The sequence below is a fragment of the Prunus persica genome, chromosome G7, assembly GCF_000346465.2.
Source record: "Prunus persica cultivar Lovell chromosome G7, Prunus_persica_NCBIv2, whole genome shotgun sequence".
NCBI classification, from domain to species: domain Eukaryota; kingdom Viridiplantae; phylum Streptophyta; class Magnoliopsida; order Rosales; family Rosaceae; genus Prunus; species Prunus persica.
The window spans coordinates 12,253,578-12,271,422 of NC_034015.1; the positions used below are offsets into that span (position 1 = coordinate 12,253,578).

General features: G+C 35.6%; 2 protein-coding genes and 1 pseudogene across 3 annotated transcripts in view; 2 read left to right on the forward strand and 1 right to left on the reverse strand.

The window, feature by feature from the left end:
• The window catches only part of LOC18771579 (D-lactate dehydrogenase [cytochrome], mitochondrial), a 26,890-nt gene extending 23,185 nt beyond the window's left edge, over positions 1–3,705 (forward strand). For both annotated transcript variants that reach the window (XM_020568353.1, XM_020568354.1), the window contains 6 exons: positions 527–636; positions 1,615–1,677; positions 2,333–2,412; positions 2,550–2,680; positions 2,968–3,011; positions 3,292–3,705. In XM_020568353.1, coding sequence (XP_020423942.1) covers positions 527–636; positions 1,615–1,677; positions 2,333–2,412; positions 2,550–2,680; positions 2,968–3,011; positions 3,292–3,411 — 548 coding nt within the window. In that variant the 3' untranslated portion in view covers positions 3,412–3,705. The remainder of the gene's footprint in view (positions 1–526; positions 637–1,614; positions 1,678–2,332; positions 2,413–2,549; positions 2,681–2,967; positions 3,012–3,291) is intronic.
• On the forward strand, positions 9,052–12,135 carry LOC18771220 (probable carboxylesterase 15). Its single transcript, XM_007202163.2, has 2 exons — positions 9,052–10,001; positions 11,684–12,135. Exons 1-2 carry the CDS (start codon positions 9,328–9,330, stop codon positions 11,988–11,990), a joined length of 981 nt encoding a protein of 326 aa, XP_007202225.1. The 5' UTR covers positions 9,052–9,327; the 3' UTR covers positions 11,991–12,135.
• LOC18769304 lies at positions 13,780–17,121 on the reverse strand (annotated as a pseudogene).

The window sequence follows — 17,845 nt, forward strand, 5'->3', positions numbered from 1 at the left end:
ACTATTTCGTTTTTCCCTCTCTCGATATATGACGAAGTCATGAAATTTACAAATGATTTGACACACAGGGAACATCAAGGTGGAATCTGGCAGTTCATGCTCTAGTTTCTAACTGACTTAATCCTATTATATAGGCGTTGAAAAATGCAGTTGATTATCTTAGTAGGTAAAGGTCTGTAATTGCCTCTTGGATCAACTGCTGATTCTTTAATTGGCCCTGGCTGTACCTGTTTCCTGGAGAAAAAAATATGGGGAAAGAAAAAGAAAAATGAGGGAAACAAGAGAGAATATTCATGTCCAAGTGGATGCCAAATTTCTACGATCAATTGCACTAGAAGAGCTAGATTAGTATGCTCAGCAAGGAACCAAGAAATAGTATTTTCATTATGACCACAGGCTTTATTTTGTTGAACCCCTGCCCCTCTTCCCATCAAGTCAACATTGACATTTCATTTTACAAAAAAAGTTATTAAGATGACTTCTCTACTTCTTGTGATTCTCGATTTCTTTTCTTTATGTTTTTCAGAGGCATATTCCCGTGAACAAACCCTTATAGTTAAGAAGATTGCTTCTGAACACAACGGGTCAGACTTTGTTTTTGCGGAAGATCCTGAAACTAAAAAGGAACTTTGGAAGGTATTCAATACTTGATTGGTGTACAAGAAGTAAATGGAATTCTTTTCTTGTGTCAGTTGTGGGTTTGTGGTTGGTCAATCTCTCTTTGTATGTGTTGAAGAATATAAGTCCCACATCGGAAACTTGACTAAATAAAATACCATATATAATGAATGGTTCCACTACTAGTATCACCAAGGCCTTTTGTGATAAAACCCCACACCTACTGAGCTTTGTAGGTAGTTAATTTGGGGACAATATCTGTGTTGTTAGTAGTGGGCCGCTGGTCTGGCTCTCTGACTTTAACATGGTATTAGAGCGGGTTGATTGACTGGTCCTGAATTGGGCCTTTATGCTTACCTAATATGTGTCACATGTTGGGCTTGAATGTTTACCCCTACTCCTCACCCAATATGTGGTGTTCACATGTTGGGCTTAAATGATTGACTCCGATGTGGACTTGGTTCCACGCGTGGCCCACTATGTGATGGTCTCACGTGAGGAGGCGTGTTGAAGAATACAAGCCCCACATCGGAAACTTGACTAAATAAAGTGCAATATATAATGAATGGTTCCACTACTAATATCACCGGGGCGTTATGTGTGCTCTTTATTTATGGAACTTACAATTTCTTTTGTTTGAACCATACTCAACGAAAAAAATCACACTTGATTTTATTACTTTATCACTTATTGGCTTTCAAAATTGGGGCAAGTGCAAATAAAAAATCAAGTATTTTGTCATATGCCGCGCTTTGGCTTGTAGATTCTTGTCCTCGCTATTTGATATTTCACTGAATAAAATATGTGGCTGCATATTCATTTCTATTGAAAGAATTATGTTTCTGGGTGCACGTATTGTCCAAACTTACAGGTTAATTGCAGCTTGATTTCAAATTGTTTTGATATTATATTTCTGACGTAGATAGTTGAGTTCTTTGATAGATCCAGCTAGTCCTTGTTGTCTTACTCTATATTTAAATATTTTGTTACATGCAGATGAGGAAGGAGGCACTTTGGGCATGCTTTGCAATGGAGCCTAATTTCGAGGCAATGATTTCGGTCAGTTAATATCAGTATATTTGAATTATAGTTCTGGACTTTTATGTGCATTTGTTTATCTCTGCATATAAAGTTGCCAAACATTTTAAATGAGTTCGAACATTGCTATCAGAATATGCTACTGAGAGCAATCAGTGAATCCTACATGTGCTTATGCTTGACATGGCGTATATTCCTGTGCTTTTTCTTTTTCTTTTTAACTTTGGTGGGGGGGTGGGGGGAGAGATGGGGTGACCACTAGGATGTTTTTCTCTTGTTCTATTAATTTAATTCGTTGCTTTGTACATGTTTTATATGCTGCCATTTCTCTAAAAGCATTTTTCCTTGTTAGCTCAGTAAGAGCATAGTAGAGAAGAAAAGAATATATTGCGTGTGAAAGGGGAAGGATTCTTAAGAATCTTGCTTTGTTTTCTTTTCTTACCTTTCATCCTTTCAGGCAACCTGGTGGATCTTTTGAAAATTAACTTAAGTTTTTCATTACAAGTTCCTAAAGTTTCAACGGTTTCCTATGCTTCCTAATTCTCTTCAGTTGCATACATGGAATTATATTAAATACAAAGAAATAGTTTATGGGTTGTTAAACTCACATTTTTGGTTTCCTTCGATTCTCAAAGGTGCTTTTTTTTATTTATGTTTTACTTTTCACTATGTGCAGGACGTATGTGTTCCTCTATCGTGCCTTGCAGAATTGATATCAAGGTCCAAACAAGAGCTGGATGCATCAGAACTGATTTGGTAATATAAAGTCAAATGTCTGTATTCCCATATTATTCAGGAGAGAAGTTATGATGAAATATATTGTTGTTCACCGATAGCCTGGACGATTATATGGACTAACTGTTGTAGTGCCTTTTTTTTTTTCCTAACAACAGCACAGTTATTGCTCATGCTGGTGATGGGAACTTCCACACAGTGATTCTTTTTGACCCTAACAATGAAGAACATCGACAAGAAGCACAGAGACTAAACCATTTTATGGTCCATACTGCCTTGTCAATGGAAGGTACGAACAATTCTGGGGCCCAATTTAGAATTTTCCTATTCTCCAAGTCAATGAATTATTGAGGGGCTATGGAAAGTGGCTATTATTAAAAATATCTTTTTCGGATTCTCTTTCTTGGTATCTATACATGTTAATTTTGTTAATCTATTATATCTACATGTAGTCGCCAATAGTTGATGTTATCCCAAGTCAGTTAATTCTTTTAGGTTTTCCACTGGCCAAATATTATTAAACCACAATGGTTGACTAATTATGGTGCTAAAAGTTGGTATTTGACAACTGAGCAGGAACATGTACGGGTGAACATGGCGTTGGTACAGGAAAAATGAAGGTACTTAATTTATCTGTGGACTTGCTAGCCATTTAATGTAAAATAGGTATGGTCATATGCTTTGGAATGTGGAATCCAGCCATTAGTATATTAGTCAGATGAATATTATGCTTTGGAACTGCCGTTTCTGGCTAATGTCCCAGGCATACATTGAAAGGGATAGTTGGTATAGAGCAAAAATTATAAATAAACTTGATGGTTGGGACCATTACAATAATGGACTTAGCTTGAAGACTGGGTATATTCTTTATTCTAAAGCGATTCTCTTTTTCGCTTTCAGTATCTGGAACAAGAATTGGGGATGGAGGCTTTGAAGACAATGAAAAGAATAAAAGCAGCATTAGATCCGAACAATACTATGAATCCAGGAAAGCTTATCCCTTCTCATGTTTGTTTTTAAGTGCTTACTCTCTTTATGCATGGATATGCATGTGTGCACCCCTATGTCTACCATTACCCGTCCAGTCGCTGTCGGAATAGAGAAATGAAGCGGATATGGTTTCATATAGTTCTCTGAAGTACTTGTAATCTTAATTGGTCTCCCAGGCCGCCCTTATCTCTTATAAGAGGGAATACATAGAAGGGGTTAAGGTGAAAACCTGTCTGCCAGCTATAGATTAAATATTTTCGTTTGTAACTGGATCGTATTAAGCTTCATTTTAGTTGAATATTATACATTTCTGTTAGTATCTTATGACTGGAGTCTAGTTCAAAGATAAATGTGAGCCAAATTAGTCAGAGTTAAATTTAAACACTAAACAAGCCCCTCCTCTTTATGCTGGTAGAAATGAACAAACTTATGTTGGCTTTGATATGGCAGGCTTAATGTTCCTTTGTTCTTTAAGCATTTTAAGAGCTTTGTCAACTTCTATTCCTTGTTCCCATTTACTCCTTTCTCTAATGTTTTTCCATTAGATTACTTACCCCATTCATGGGAAAGCAAATAATTTCCCATTCCCAAATCCATTTTCCCATGAACCAAATGCAGCCTAAGGGTCTAAACTTATGGCTTCCCTTTAGTTATAGTCAATCTCAAGACTTCTCAATAGATTAGAAGTAGTAGACGGTGATTGAAGTTAAAAGAAAAGGAAGAAAAATATTGTAATTCATATGATCATGTGAAAGAGAGGTCAATTGGCTCTTGTTGGCCAATGGGGTGGATGTTGCATGGCTCGAGGCTTTATTGGATAGGCTTTAGGGTAGGTCGTGAATTTCTATGACTCAATGCATTTGCCGGGAGACTTGGATAGAAGTCAATGATCATATTTGGAATCTGACAAAACAAGAATGTGACAAAATAGAACAATGATAAGATTCGCATGGATTTGAATAAAGTGTTTTGTTTTTTTCTTTAAAAAAGTTTAAGATCCTCAGTATTATTACTGATGACCAAGAAGGCAATTGATCCTTAAATTGGAACCAACCAATAATTGATAGAATCTAGCTTCTAGAGGAGGAGGCCTTAGGTATGAACACCACCACCACCATACTATGTCATACCAAAAACTTGCCATTAGGAAAAAAACTTTGGGTATTGCTGGTATTGTGGTGTAGCATATTATCATATGGTTGTTAGGTTTATCTCTTCTAGCACGGTTTGAACTTTCAACCGATCTTCTAGCACGGTTTGAACTTTCAACCGATCTTCTAGCACGGTTCGAATTTTCAACCGATCTTCTGGCATTGAGAAGAGAAATACCACTAGATTAAGAGTTAAATGGCACTTCACACTTCTCGGTAAGTCCTATGCTCTCTCTTGACCTTTTCTTTTTACTTTCATCCCCCACTTGTACAACAGAGAGTTGTAAGATGGAGCAGTAAACATCATTTTCTTCTCCCATTTTCTATTTGAATCATTGCTTGTGTTGGCATGTGGTGGCTGACCTTCCAAGCAAAAGAAGAAAAAAAATGTGGTCGACCCATAGATAATTTTGGCAAAAAGTATTATGATGGAAACAATACAACAAATGCAGGACCGCTCTCCTGCGAATTTGAGGTACGGAGCTCGACTTTTAACAATGGCAACCTTACAACAATCACTATCACGCCAGCTTCCACCAACTTGGATTGTGGAGGGCACTCTCAACTCTAAGCTGGATTTTGGATCTTTTGCCTAGGGTTATTTGAAGCATGCACACACAGTACTCATATTGTGCACATTAGTGCCTATGTAAAGGAGTTGACAGTGACACCCATAAGGACAAGGACGGAACCAAAAAATTTCCCCCCATATACTTGTCTGGCTTCTATCGTGAGAGATGTTGGAGTAGGATGGGCTAATTTTTGTTGAGTGAGGTGATTAAGGTATCATAATCATTAACGTTGTAGTCCCTGTACTGTTGTAAACACATCATTTTGGTCTCTGTCCTTCAAATTCGATTAATGTCATTCTCATCTTCTTATATATCCTGCACATCAATGTCATCCTTAACGTCAATTCCATTCATTTCTCCGTCCAAATTGAGGGCAATATCATCGAAACACACCAACTCATGATGGAAATATTGTCAAAATACCATACACCTCCCCTTCTCTCTCTCTCATTGATCTCCCTGAGGTGGTGGGGCTATGTGTGGGTTGGCTGGGGTGCACTGTGGTTGGGATGGGGTTGAGTCGCATGGGAAGGGGTGGGGTGAGGGCGCGGATGGGGGTGGGTGGGGAGGGAGAGAGAGAGAGAGAGAGAGAGGTGGTTGATGGTGGTGGCTTGATGGGCTAGGTAGGGTGGCTGTGATTAGGGGGCTGCCGGTTTTTATTTTTCTTCCAAGTTTTTTTTTTTCTTAATTGAATATTTCAAAATTAATTGACAGAAGTTAGAAATTTGACAATATTACCTTTAATTATAAATAATAATAATAATTTGGACGCATTTGACACTACATGACATTGATGTGTGAGACAAGGACGAGGATGATATTGATTGAATTTAAAAAATGATGCGATCGGAAGAATACATAGCCTATTCGTGATAGATAAAAAAAACACCTTAAATGAAAGTCACACAAAAGAATAATATAACCATAAAATTGTAAGTCGATAGTGAGAGTGATTATGAGAGTTGTCTATCCGAGCCAAGTGTAGATGCTCAACCATGACTTAAACGTGCAGCTACACTTTGTGTCTAGACCTGAAAATGGCTGAGGTCGAGCTTCTCCTAGTGCTTCGGCTTTGATTCTGACTAATCTATGGCCACCACCACCATCACCACCGTCAACACCACCACCACATGCCACACCATGCTGTGCACATACATGCAATAATTTCCAATTATATATCACTTATTTTGCCATCACAAATGGTTTAACCTGCAATTGTTTTAGCAACTTGCATGGCTTGCGGTCAAGGCAATGCGTAATATTTTTTTACTTGTTGAGGGAAGACCAAACCCTATTTGACATTAGTAAATGGTTTCATTTGATTATAACATTAGTTCACGTGGGCTGTGGCAATAGTGATTTGCAATTTTAAATTTGGCTTAAATTAACTTTTACGTTAAAGCTCAGGGTCCCTCTATTTTGGTTAATTTGGATTTTCCTATAAAGTATTGGTATCTCTTGGTGTCTATTATGTCGATGAAGGCTGATGAGTACTATACTTGTTTTATTCATGATAGGGTGAAATCTCACCAAATCTTACACTGGAATATATAATAGATTTGTAGTGTATATTGTTAGTGGGAGTCGGGACTCTATGTCGACTGAGGGTGATTTGAAGTTTAAAATGTTTTATTTGGTTCAATTTTAATCTATATTCAAGTGGATAAAAACTTTTATATTTTCATATGAGGTTCACATTCAACCGGATAATTCAAAGAGAGTCATAACGCTATAGGTGTGGCTTTTGGGTTGAGGGGGGAGGGAAGAGAGGGGAGGTCGGTAGGGAGCAGGGCTGGAGCTAGCATGGGACCAATGTGGTCCCAGGCCCCCACTCCATCTTTATCTCTTTTATTTGTATATTATATTAAATTAGTTTTAGGATATTGATCCTTAAATAAACTATAGAAAAGTAGATATAGATTCAAATTCCTATTGAGAAATTAGATTTAATCCTTATATTTGGCGACTTCGATCCAAGTTCTTTGACTTTTGTGCCACATAGAATTACATTCATTTTAAAATATTTTATGATGTAATCTTTTTATTATTTTATTTTTAAAATCATTTTTCATTTCAATGTTACCCATTATGACTTGAGTTGGGTAATAGTCATTTATGTCATATTGCGTATTGCCTATTGCATATTGCATAGGTATATATATATATATATTGACAATCTGTAATAGTATTTTATGTACATTTTCTTTTTTAAAGGTAACATACAATTTTGTCTATTTTTGTATCTGACTTATAGGTAGTCTTCTAATTTATGTTCCTAACTTATAGGTCACGATTTATCACTAAGTATTTTTAGTTGTTAGTAATAACACTATTTACTAAATAGTGTTTTAGTTACATAATTTAATGTGAGTGCTTGTATTGATATGATATGTGGGTCTTTACTTTTTATTGATTAAATTGTATTTTATCAATATATTAGGAATATTATCAAGGAAATAATACAAAATTTAAATTCTGTAATTCAATTACAAGGAAATAATGCATTAAATTTCGATTTTCAATGTGTTTTCCTTATTTACCTCAAAGAGTAAAATCGACATAACAAAAAAAGTAATAAATGTCAAAGGACCTACATCTAAAACAAAAAACGCGAGGACTAAACCCAATGACAGCTAATTGTTTTAGACCTAGATCTAAGAAGCCCAATAAAATAATATATTAGGTTCTTTTTGTCTACAAATAAACCATAAAATTTATTGGTCTCCCTTAAATCTTCTAGGTTAGTTAATGAAATTTGCAATATAAACTCCTAAAGTTTTAACCTTTTTTCTCCTCCTCTTTTGTTTAAAGCTTTATGAATTTTTTATTTTCCTCGATTTTTTTCACGTAATTGGGTACCTTAATATTGTGTGTGAGTTTAGTATGCTATTGCCCCTCTCAATAGGAAAGGTCTTCAAAAAAAAAAAAAAAAGTGTAGATGATGAAATTAATATTTAATCAAATTAAAATATGAAATGCATGATAATTAATTTATGAAGAGAAGACAAGTTTTATGAAGGGCTCTCTCTAATACGAAATCCTGGCTCTGTCACTAGTAGAGAGGGAGGCCACTTTCCTTGCAATTTTCTCAGAGAGCGTATATGGTTTTTGGTCTGAATTGAACTAACATTACTTGACATTTAATATGAGATTTTTGTATCACAAATCCAATCCAAAGATTAAGCATTATGTATTTTTAGGGTTTTGGTTTCATGCAATGAAATGGAAACAACATTTATGTTCATTCCATTGTTTTTCACATATTTAGTAGGCAAATTGCTAATAGAATGAGGATCTCCAAACCTTAATCTTATGTTACAATTCACTTTAGCCTAAAGATCCAAACTCCAAATCCTAGATCCCGTTTTTAGGACTTCAAGCCCTAACCTAACTTTGAACTTGAGACGCGTTGAACGGCCAGACTCTAAATTCCAAATTGAGCATCCAAAAAGGTTTAAAAGTGGATCTTGAATCCGAGACCTAAACCTAAACCTTGGTCCCCCATGAAACCAAACCCCTTTTCCAAATTTGATTCCAAACTTATTCCTATTTTGCAAACCAAAACAATAATAGAATGAATTTCCTTTCTCAATATAATTGCATTCCACATACAGCCAATTTCTATTCAATTCCATCAACCACTTGTGGCCTGAGTTTTCAAAACGAAAAGCGGTAGGATACAATAACAGAGGATCCAAATCCAATTCCCCTAGATGCCATTTCATCAAGTGAGGACTAATGCCAGTGAACAAAAAAAGATGAAAAAAGGTGAACAACTAGCTAGCCGACCCTTGGAATGGTCAAAATTCTTCATTTCTTTAATGAGATTTGTAGGGTAATTGATAGGTGATGAGATTATAGATAACAATATATTTTGATAAGTTTTCCAAAGATTCAGCAAGTACAACTGGTAATTTTCAACCGTCCAAACAAACATTACCACAGCCACCAAGCTCATCTATATATGGTCCATATTCAAAACAATAAGATAAACCAATGGCCATGCATGCATATGCCACCACTTACAAAAATGTCCCCATTTATTAATTTACATTATCACCCCCCTAATTTCACTCTATCCCCACCACCACCCTTCAATATCTCAGTCGTTGGTCCTCTCTAGTCTATATATACATACCCCCCAACCATGAACCTTCCCACTTCAGTTCACCCTTCGTTTCTCCAACCAGACCAGACCATCTTCCACACACAAAATTACCAAAATGGGCTCCCTCCCTCACATAGTAGAAGACTGCATGGGCGTCCTCCAAGTCTTTAGCGATGGTACGATCAACCGTTGCTCTTTGATGGACATGGACTTCAACATTCCTGTCGTTGATGACAACTCTGTGGCCTTCAAAGACGTCACTTTCGACAAAAGACACAACCTCTCCCTCCGTTTGTACAAACCCAAATCGGCAAACCGCAATTCCAAGCTCCCCGTGGTGTTCTACTTTCATGGCGGCGGTTTTTGTGTCGGCTCATGTGTGTGGCCAAACTTCTACAACTGCTGCCTCCGCCTGTCCGCGGTGCTCCATGCTCTAGTGGTTGCCCCGGACTACAGGCTTGCGCCGGAGCACAAGCTCCCGGCGCCAATTGATGATGCGTTGAGTGCGGTGGAGTGGCTGCAAAGGGAGGCTTTGATGAGTAAAAGTGGCGATTGTGATGCATGGATGGGTGGTACCGCTGACTTTGACCGGGTTTTCATTGTGGGAGACTCTTCTGGCGGGAATATGGCCCACCACCTGGCGGTTCGGCTCGGGGCTGGGTCAGCCAAGGTGGCCCCGGTTCGGGTACGTGGGTATGTGCTACTAGCGCCATTTTTTGGTGGGGTGGAGAGGACAAGGTCAGAGGAGGGGCCTTGTGAGGCACTGTTGAGTTTGGACATACTCGACAGGTAATTCAAAACTCTTTTTTTGTTTTGTTTCGAGTCTTTGTCCCTTTGTTAGTTTGCTCAACGGTACACATCCAATCTAGATTACATATTCAAACAAAATAGAGTTAATTGTTTTATTAGTCATTGAATTCAGATCTGATTTGTATTTGAGTTCCTCAATTTTCAAAATTGTTCTTGTGGTCTTTCAACTTCAGTTTCGTTAGGACAAATAGTTATGCCGTCAATTTTGTTAAATGCAAGGGCAAAATGGTATTTTTATATTAAATTGATTAAAATATGAATTAAAAAATTAAAAATTAAAAAACTAAAAAATTAAAATTAAACTCTCTCTCCCCCTTCTATCTCGATTTCTACTCCCCAAAAACTTTATTATTGTTTTTTTAATTTGATTTTCTTTTATTGTTATTTTAAAGGTATGATTTTTTTATTCATTTTTTTAGTTTTAATATAAAAATATCATTTTGCCCCTGCATTTAATAGAAAAAGTTAACAAAATTGACGATAGGATCATTTGTCCTAACGAAAGTGAAGTTAAAGGACCACGCGAACGATTTTGAAAATTGAGGGACTCAAATATAAATCTGGTTTAAGTTCAAGGACTAATAAAACGATTAACCCAACAAAATATATTCATTTTAATGGTTCCTTTTTGAAAACCTAAATTTAAAAGATAATAAGAAAACATTTTCTTCTACACAAATTTTAATGTGTTAGGCTAAGAATTTTCCCGTTTTCGCCAATTTGTATTATGAAAGAAAAATACGTAGCTACTTACGCGTTGGCACTGTCTTTTATTCACTTTCATTTTTATCCATAAGGATCCAAAAATCGTCCTTCTAAAAAGCAACAAACTTATTAGCGGGTAACAAAGAAATGATAATCTCACGGAGTAAAATTTGACTAAAACCAAAACCATCCAAATTAAGGTTTCTGATATGAGGCCATTCAATCAAATTTGACTAGGGACATGTATTGTCTGGGTTCTTTGTCAATGAAATTTAAAAATGTTCCATCATCTTGACCACCCAAAAAAAAAGATGTTACACATGTGGATTGCATTTTTGTCCTCTAACAAGACCAAGACTAGAAGTCTAGACTAGCTTTTATGGTCTAAATAGAATATGCACCTCCAAATCCCTCTAAAGTTGATGATGTGAAATTCATTTATCTCCTTTTACGTGTGAGTGTGATCTTGACACCATTTAATATTGGAGGTGTCTTATCTCAAAATAATAAATCAAAGCATGGGCAATTTCAAAATAATAATTATAATCTCAATGACCTATCACTAATTAATCATTATTAATACTTAAGGTAGTGCTTAATCCAGTCTAAGAATGACCTACCCAACCCGAAATGATTAAGATATAAAGCTAGATAGCCCTTGATATTATCTGATAAGGTAAGCGAGTAAGCCTAATTGTCATGTAAGTAGTGCTCTTAATCCAATATGAGTATGACTTTAAGATAGTGCCATATCCATTATCAACTCCCCTTAACCAATCATTATTTGACGGTTCCAATATTGTACACGTATTTGACCCTGAATACATAGAAATCTATCATGAGATATGACATCTAAGAAAAGAAATTATTAGTTTGATCGAAACAATTGTCGTTCATGAAATTTGAACTCATAAATTCATCGCTAACTCCTTTTCTTTAACTTAATTGCCATACAGATTTTGGAGACTCTCAATGCCAGCAGGAGAAACCAGAGACCACCCACTGGTGAACCCATTTGGACCAAACAGCCTAAACCTAGAGAAAGTGGCCCTTGATCCGATCTTGGTTTTTGTGGGTGGCAATGAAATTTTGAAAGATAGGGTGGAGAGCTACTCGAGAAAGCTGAAAGAGTTGGGGAAGAAAATTGAGTATGTGGAACTTGAGGGACAACAACATGGGTTTTTAACGGCTGATCCATACTCAGAAGTCTCAAATGAAGCTTTGCAATTTATTAAAAGATTTATGATTGAAAACTCCAACTAAATTAAGCATCATCATGCATGTAATGTTTGTTCAGTTTCTAGAACTTTGATTTAATTATTTATTCTAAGTGTTTGAGGTTGTTGTATGTTGACTTGTACACAAGAGTTTTCAGATCTATATAGCTAGTAGCATGGTTTCTTGTGAATCTGAACAAGTTATATCTATATATATAAAGCAAAAGACAGATGAAATATTTAAAATACCAGAAAATATCTTTAATTAATGCAAACATTAAAAATTTAAAATTATTAATTAAATGAGGATAATAAGGTTAATTTATATTTTTCTTATTAAAAAATAAAAAATTAAATTAAAAATAAAATTAGATAATGAGTCCTACTTGTAATGAACATAACTACCCATTTTATATTTTCTTAATTTTAGTATTTATACAAAGGACTCACTAATGTAGTGGTTTGGAGTATTTACTCCATCAGACAAGGTCTTGGGTTCGAATCATAATATCCGTGTTGTGTGTGTGAGTTTAATATCCAACTTGATGGTTTGCACCTGAAGTAATTATCCAACTTGTATAAAAATAAATAAATAAATAAACCAACACGATATTTTAGAGGGTTAAAATTGGTATTAGTTGACACAAACTCATAACATGGATGTATGATTAATTATCAATCAGTATTGAATAAGAATAACTTAATTTGGAAGAATTTTATATTATCATGTAGTGCTAATTTCTTCACTTTATTTATTTATTTTGACAATGCGATATTTTAAATTATAAGAAAGAGATTTGAATTTATGTGTAAGAAAACGTGCACAATTGCACCCCATTATCTCTATTTCCACTAAGTTTATTACATATTTTTAATTGGTTATAAATTCACTTATTAGGGCGATATTAAAAAAGAAAAGGGAAATACAAAGTAAGATATCCATTATTTTAGTAATAGTAGTAAACGTCCATATCGATAACTTTTAGACTAACCTCAAACTCGAGTCAAACTTTGCATATGAGATTTAATTGTCGTATTATGAGGATCCTTTTGAGAGGATTTTGTGGGTCCACAATCATCAATCCATGCCCTTGTTTTGGATTAGATTTTGGATATTATATTCATCTTTCAATCTAAATTCTGCCTTATCTTGTAACTATATGATCCAACTAACGAGACCATAGTGATTATTTATGGGTCCGTTATGTTTATGATTTTATATATATCATTATTCCAACTTTATATTTTCAAAGATAAACGTGTTCATATGAAAAGCCGATCGTTGCTCTGGATAGGATATAAATGGCCAAAAAATATAAAGTTGTTCTTCATTTGGCATGTCCACCGCCATTTTGATAGTGAAATTATAGTGCAGTGCATGAGACTTAATATCCAATATGTAATTCTATTGATTGAGTCCAAGTCTAGGTGGGTTTTTAGAGAGAGAGCAAAATGGCATAGCTCAAGGGTTTCATTATAGTACCAACTCTTGAAAATACCATGACTCGTTGATTGGTTATTTGTCATTTAGTATTGTTTTAAGGGTTTGATACACCGAACATAATTGCCTCTTTCTTTGAAAGTAAGAACTCCTATTTTCCTACGAATCACAATTTGATATGTGTGTATAGATTTTTCTATTTGTGTTTTTAATGAATTATTTTTGCATATGTGTGAAGCAGTTATTTACATGAAGTAAAAATGCCTCTTTTCCGGGAAAGAGGAAAGCAGTGTCCTTAATACACCGTCCGTTTGGTCTAATACACTTTGATTGATCATTTGTCAGTGTTTGTATACGTACTTAGTAAGTGTTCATACCATAAAAAAAACGTATATTCTGAAGAGAGATTGTATTGTGTAAGTGTACTCATTAATATTCTCAACGCACTCAGAATTGAGCGACTGCATGCCAATCACTAATCAAAACTGCTTTTTTCTTTTTCTCTATTCGTGTAACCATATACACTTACCTGTTTTTGTTTTTTTTTTTTTTTCCTTGTAAACAATAATTTACACCATATACACTCATCTGTTTGGTTTGGCATTCGAGACAAAACAGACAAACTTCTCTCCAGCATTTACATGATCTTCAACGAATGGAGTATGAATGAGCAGATGGCAGCAGATTTTCTTTTCGTACGGGTTCTGAAACTCCCGGAATCCCAAACACATTCCAAGCTTGAACCGTCTCATCCGCGGCTGCAGTGGCCACAGTGCATCCATCTGGGGTCTGAAAACATAAACAGCAGCGGTTACAAACAATTAGAATGTGTAAATGTAACTACCATATGAAGTTGCCATGAAAATTTATTCCAAATGAAAACCAATCCATGAAATCAAATACACAAACAGAATTGAATTCGCCAAAGTGCAATTTAAAGTCCAAATTAGTACCTGAGCATGAAGAGAACTCTGGAGGTATGGCCAGTGAGCTCTGTCGTCCTCACCATTGACGGTACTTCCAAAGGATAAGCTCATTCTTGCTAAAACCATGACAACTAAGCAATTCACGCTCATAATTGTTCCACAAAAAACCACACACCTGCGAGCCAGTTCAACCGAGCTCAAGCACAAGCCTGTTTGTATGTTCCAGAACTTAATGCACAGGTCAAGTTCACCACCAGAGGCCAACAAATTCTCTTGAAATGGACTTGACTGCTGCAGTGTGGTCTTCAAGCCTTTGAAGCCACTCTCTTGGTGAAGTGGAGGAGGCTGTTAACCTGTCCCATATGAAGAGAACATGATCGTTTCCTCCACTAGCTAAATGCTGGTCTGAGGGTGACCATTTTAATCCACAGACGTCCTCGGCCCCGTGACCCTTGTAGGTTCCAACAATGTGGGATCTCACTCTTACATCATTGTTGATAATTCTACCATCCATTCCTCCTGTAGTAAGAAGTAAGAATGTGTTTGTTCCAGGCCAGTGAACCTACTCTTCCATGGTGACCACCTCTCAATGTTCCTTTCTGCGGTAACAAAATCAGCAGTTGATTAGTATTAGAACCAAGGTTTCATTTTATAAGGAAAGCAACCAACAATTTATAAGCAACAATAATGTTCTTACCAATCTAACAGAATCCCATAACTGGACCCAGGAATTGTTCAAGCCAATGGCAATACGCTGCCCATCAAGAGCCCAGCTGGTGCTTGTAATGGGACCATCTTCGTCATCAATTGTGACGAGTTCTACGATGGAACGGTCAGAAGGATTCCGTAGGTACACTGAGTTTCCAAGAGCAATTGCAATAATGTTGCTGCTGCTCCAGTCTAGTAAATTCAAGTAGAAATTATCTACAATACCGGGAGCGTCCAATGTTCTCTCTGGATCCTGCAAAATCAAATTGAAAGAATTAGAACAGCCACACAGAAAAATCAATATGATCATCATTACAGTCACAATCCTAAGAAAAATTAGATTCCCTTAAACGATGATCACTACACACACTACATATTATCATCATTTCAGGCACTAAACAGGCAGATTTACATTCCCTTAAATCTAGCATTACCTATACCTTAGGAAAGAAGGAAGTTGAGGTTGCACCCCAAAACCAATTAGCAATGGCGAAGCAGCCCAACTCCTTATAAGCCCTTGCAAGGTTTTCTAACTTTCCAATGTGAGACATGGTCACCTTCACATTCTCACAAGGAATTCAAGTGTCCACAATCCAAATTCAAGTATGATGATATTAGTGCAATTATACCTTAGGAATCCTTCGACAGGGCTTGGTAGATTTGGCCTTATGAAGAGGGGGTGAAAGAAATCTCCTTGGAATGGCTTCAACTGGGGTTGGCGGTTTGTTCTTGAATGTGAAGATCCGTGCTCGGTTCATGTTGAAGGTCTCAGTCAGTAGCATACTAGCATCTGATATGTAGGGCTTGCAGCCCATGGGTTCTCGATTCCTTTTCTCCTTCCTGTGACCATGTAATGCGCGTAATCAAGGTCCAGTGCAGCCCGATTGGGTATAAACCTATCCAACTGTAAATAACAAACATATTTTATTAGTCAGAAGCAAACCAAAAACCAGACACGTTAATAAACCTCTGTTTGGTTTCAAAGAAAATGACGGAAAAGTGAATCTCTCAGACCTATTTTATCCTTAAACAGACCATATTGGTTTTTTAACTCCTACATTGGATTGGACAACTAGCTTAACTGAATAAGTTTGAAAACAAAAAATCATGCTCACATAACCTATGGCACAAGAAATGAACTGTTGAGCAACTATTGCAGATGATCTAAGGCACAAGAAGAATGTCATTTAAATATTAGCATCATTTAATAATTGAATGGAAACCTATCCATTTACAGCACTGCTACTTATACAATTTCAATCAATCTAGAAAGGCAGAGGAGAGTTAAATATCAGCAACATAAAAAACCCAACATGCAAAGTTTCTTGCGTAAAATACTATCCCTGTCTTATGAAGTTAATTTTCATATGTCCCAAAAAGCATAGTTCCACACAAAAATTCAGGAAGTGTTGAATGGGTAAAGTTTCTTGCACACACTACTTTTATTAAATGGGTAAAGGTTTATTTGTCAATTCACAGTTTCATCTCTGCAGATTATCAATGTCTCTCTAAAGGCCAGAACTTTAGAAAAAAAAAATCTCAGGTTGAATGAGAATAAGGATCTCCCCTTGATGCTATGAACTTTGGTATCATAATTAGCATTTGGTTTTTGTGAAAAGCAGCGGACGCAGCGAAATAATAAATGAAATTGCAGCTCTGTTGACTCAATTATCAACCAATGCTCTAAAATCTTACAAATAAAAACCCTAAAATTGCAAATTGACAGATAACCCAAAAAGACAAGGAAAATTGAAATTCAAAACAAGTCAAAAGAACCCAGAAAAGATTCACTTACATTCTCCCAATTAGGCTTTCTCAGAAGGAATTTTGTTATCCATGAGGGTTCCTGAAGATGTTGCTCGACGAACTCGAACTCATTTTTCCCTGTATCTCACTGTGCGTGAAAACGACGAAGCTAAGGCGCCAAATTGAAGAAAACAAAACAGAGATTGGCTTTTCATTTCAACTACCGACTTGTATTCAAATTCGCATCGATTGATCGGGTTTCACCAAAAACCCGCGTACGGACCCCAGCTGGCAATAGCCCCTTAAACAAAAATTATTTACGTTCCAACTTTACCCTTGCATTTTATTTTTACCATGGCTGATTTTGTCATTTGCACACGTCTTTTTAAATGAAATCATCAAGTTTTGGACCAACAGTTAACGAAAAGGGGTTTTGTGAAAACCTCAAAGGCTTTCGTGAAAATAATTTGAAATCTCAGAGAGTATTTGTGTAATTTCAAAAATCTCATAAGATTTTGAAAAAAAACCAAAAACTTGAAGGGTATTAGTATAACTAACAATATATATATATATATATATATATTTTTCAGATTTTTTTTTTTCCAATTTATGTCCCATATGATAAATTACATACATGTAAAAATTGTAATACGAAATTGTTTTGATTTTTCTGTATTTATCTATCTATATAAAGGTAGAAGGTTGAAACATTCAAAACCCCATATATTCTACTTGGTGAATAAAGAAGATATTTTAATAAATAAACATAAATTGGTACAATAAAAATATGCTTAAATTAAATTAAGTAAAAAAAATATAAAAAAATGTTTGAGAGACACCTCAAAAGTATTATGTATTTTAGATAATATGTGATTTATCAGTATGGTACTTGAATTACTGTGCATAGTAATATAAATATTTTTTGTGCAAATTTTAATTTATCTTTTATAAACTGTTCAAAAGTTTAATAACCCAAACTTTTAGTTCCTTGGAACCAAAAAAAAAAAAATTAATTCCACCAAAAAATATATTTCAAAATTCACATGCAATACATGTAACAACCACTTGTTTTTTAAAAAA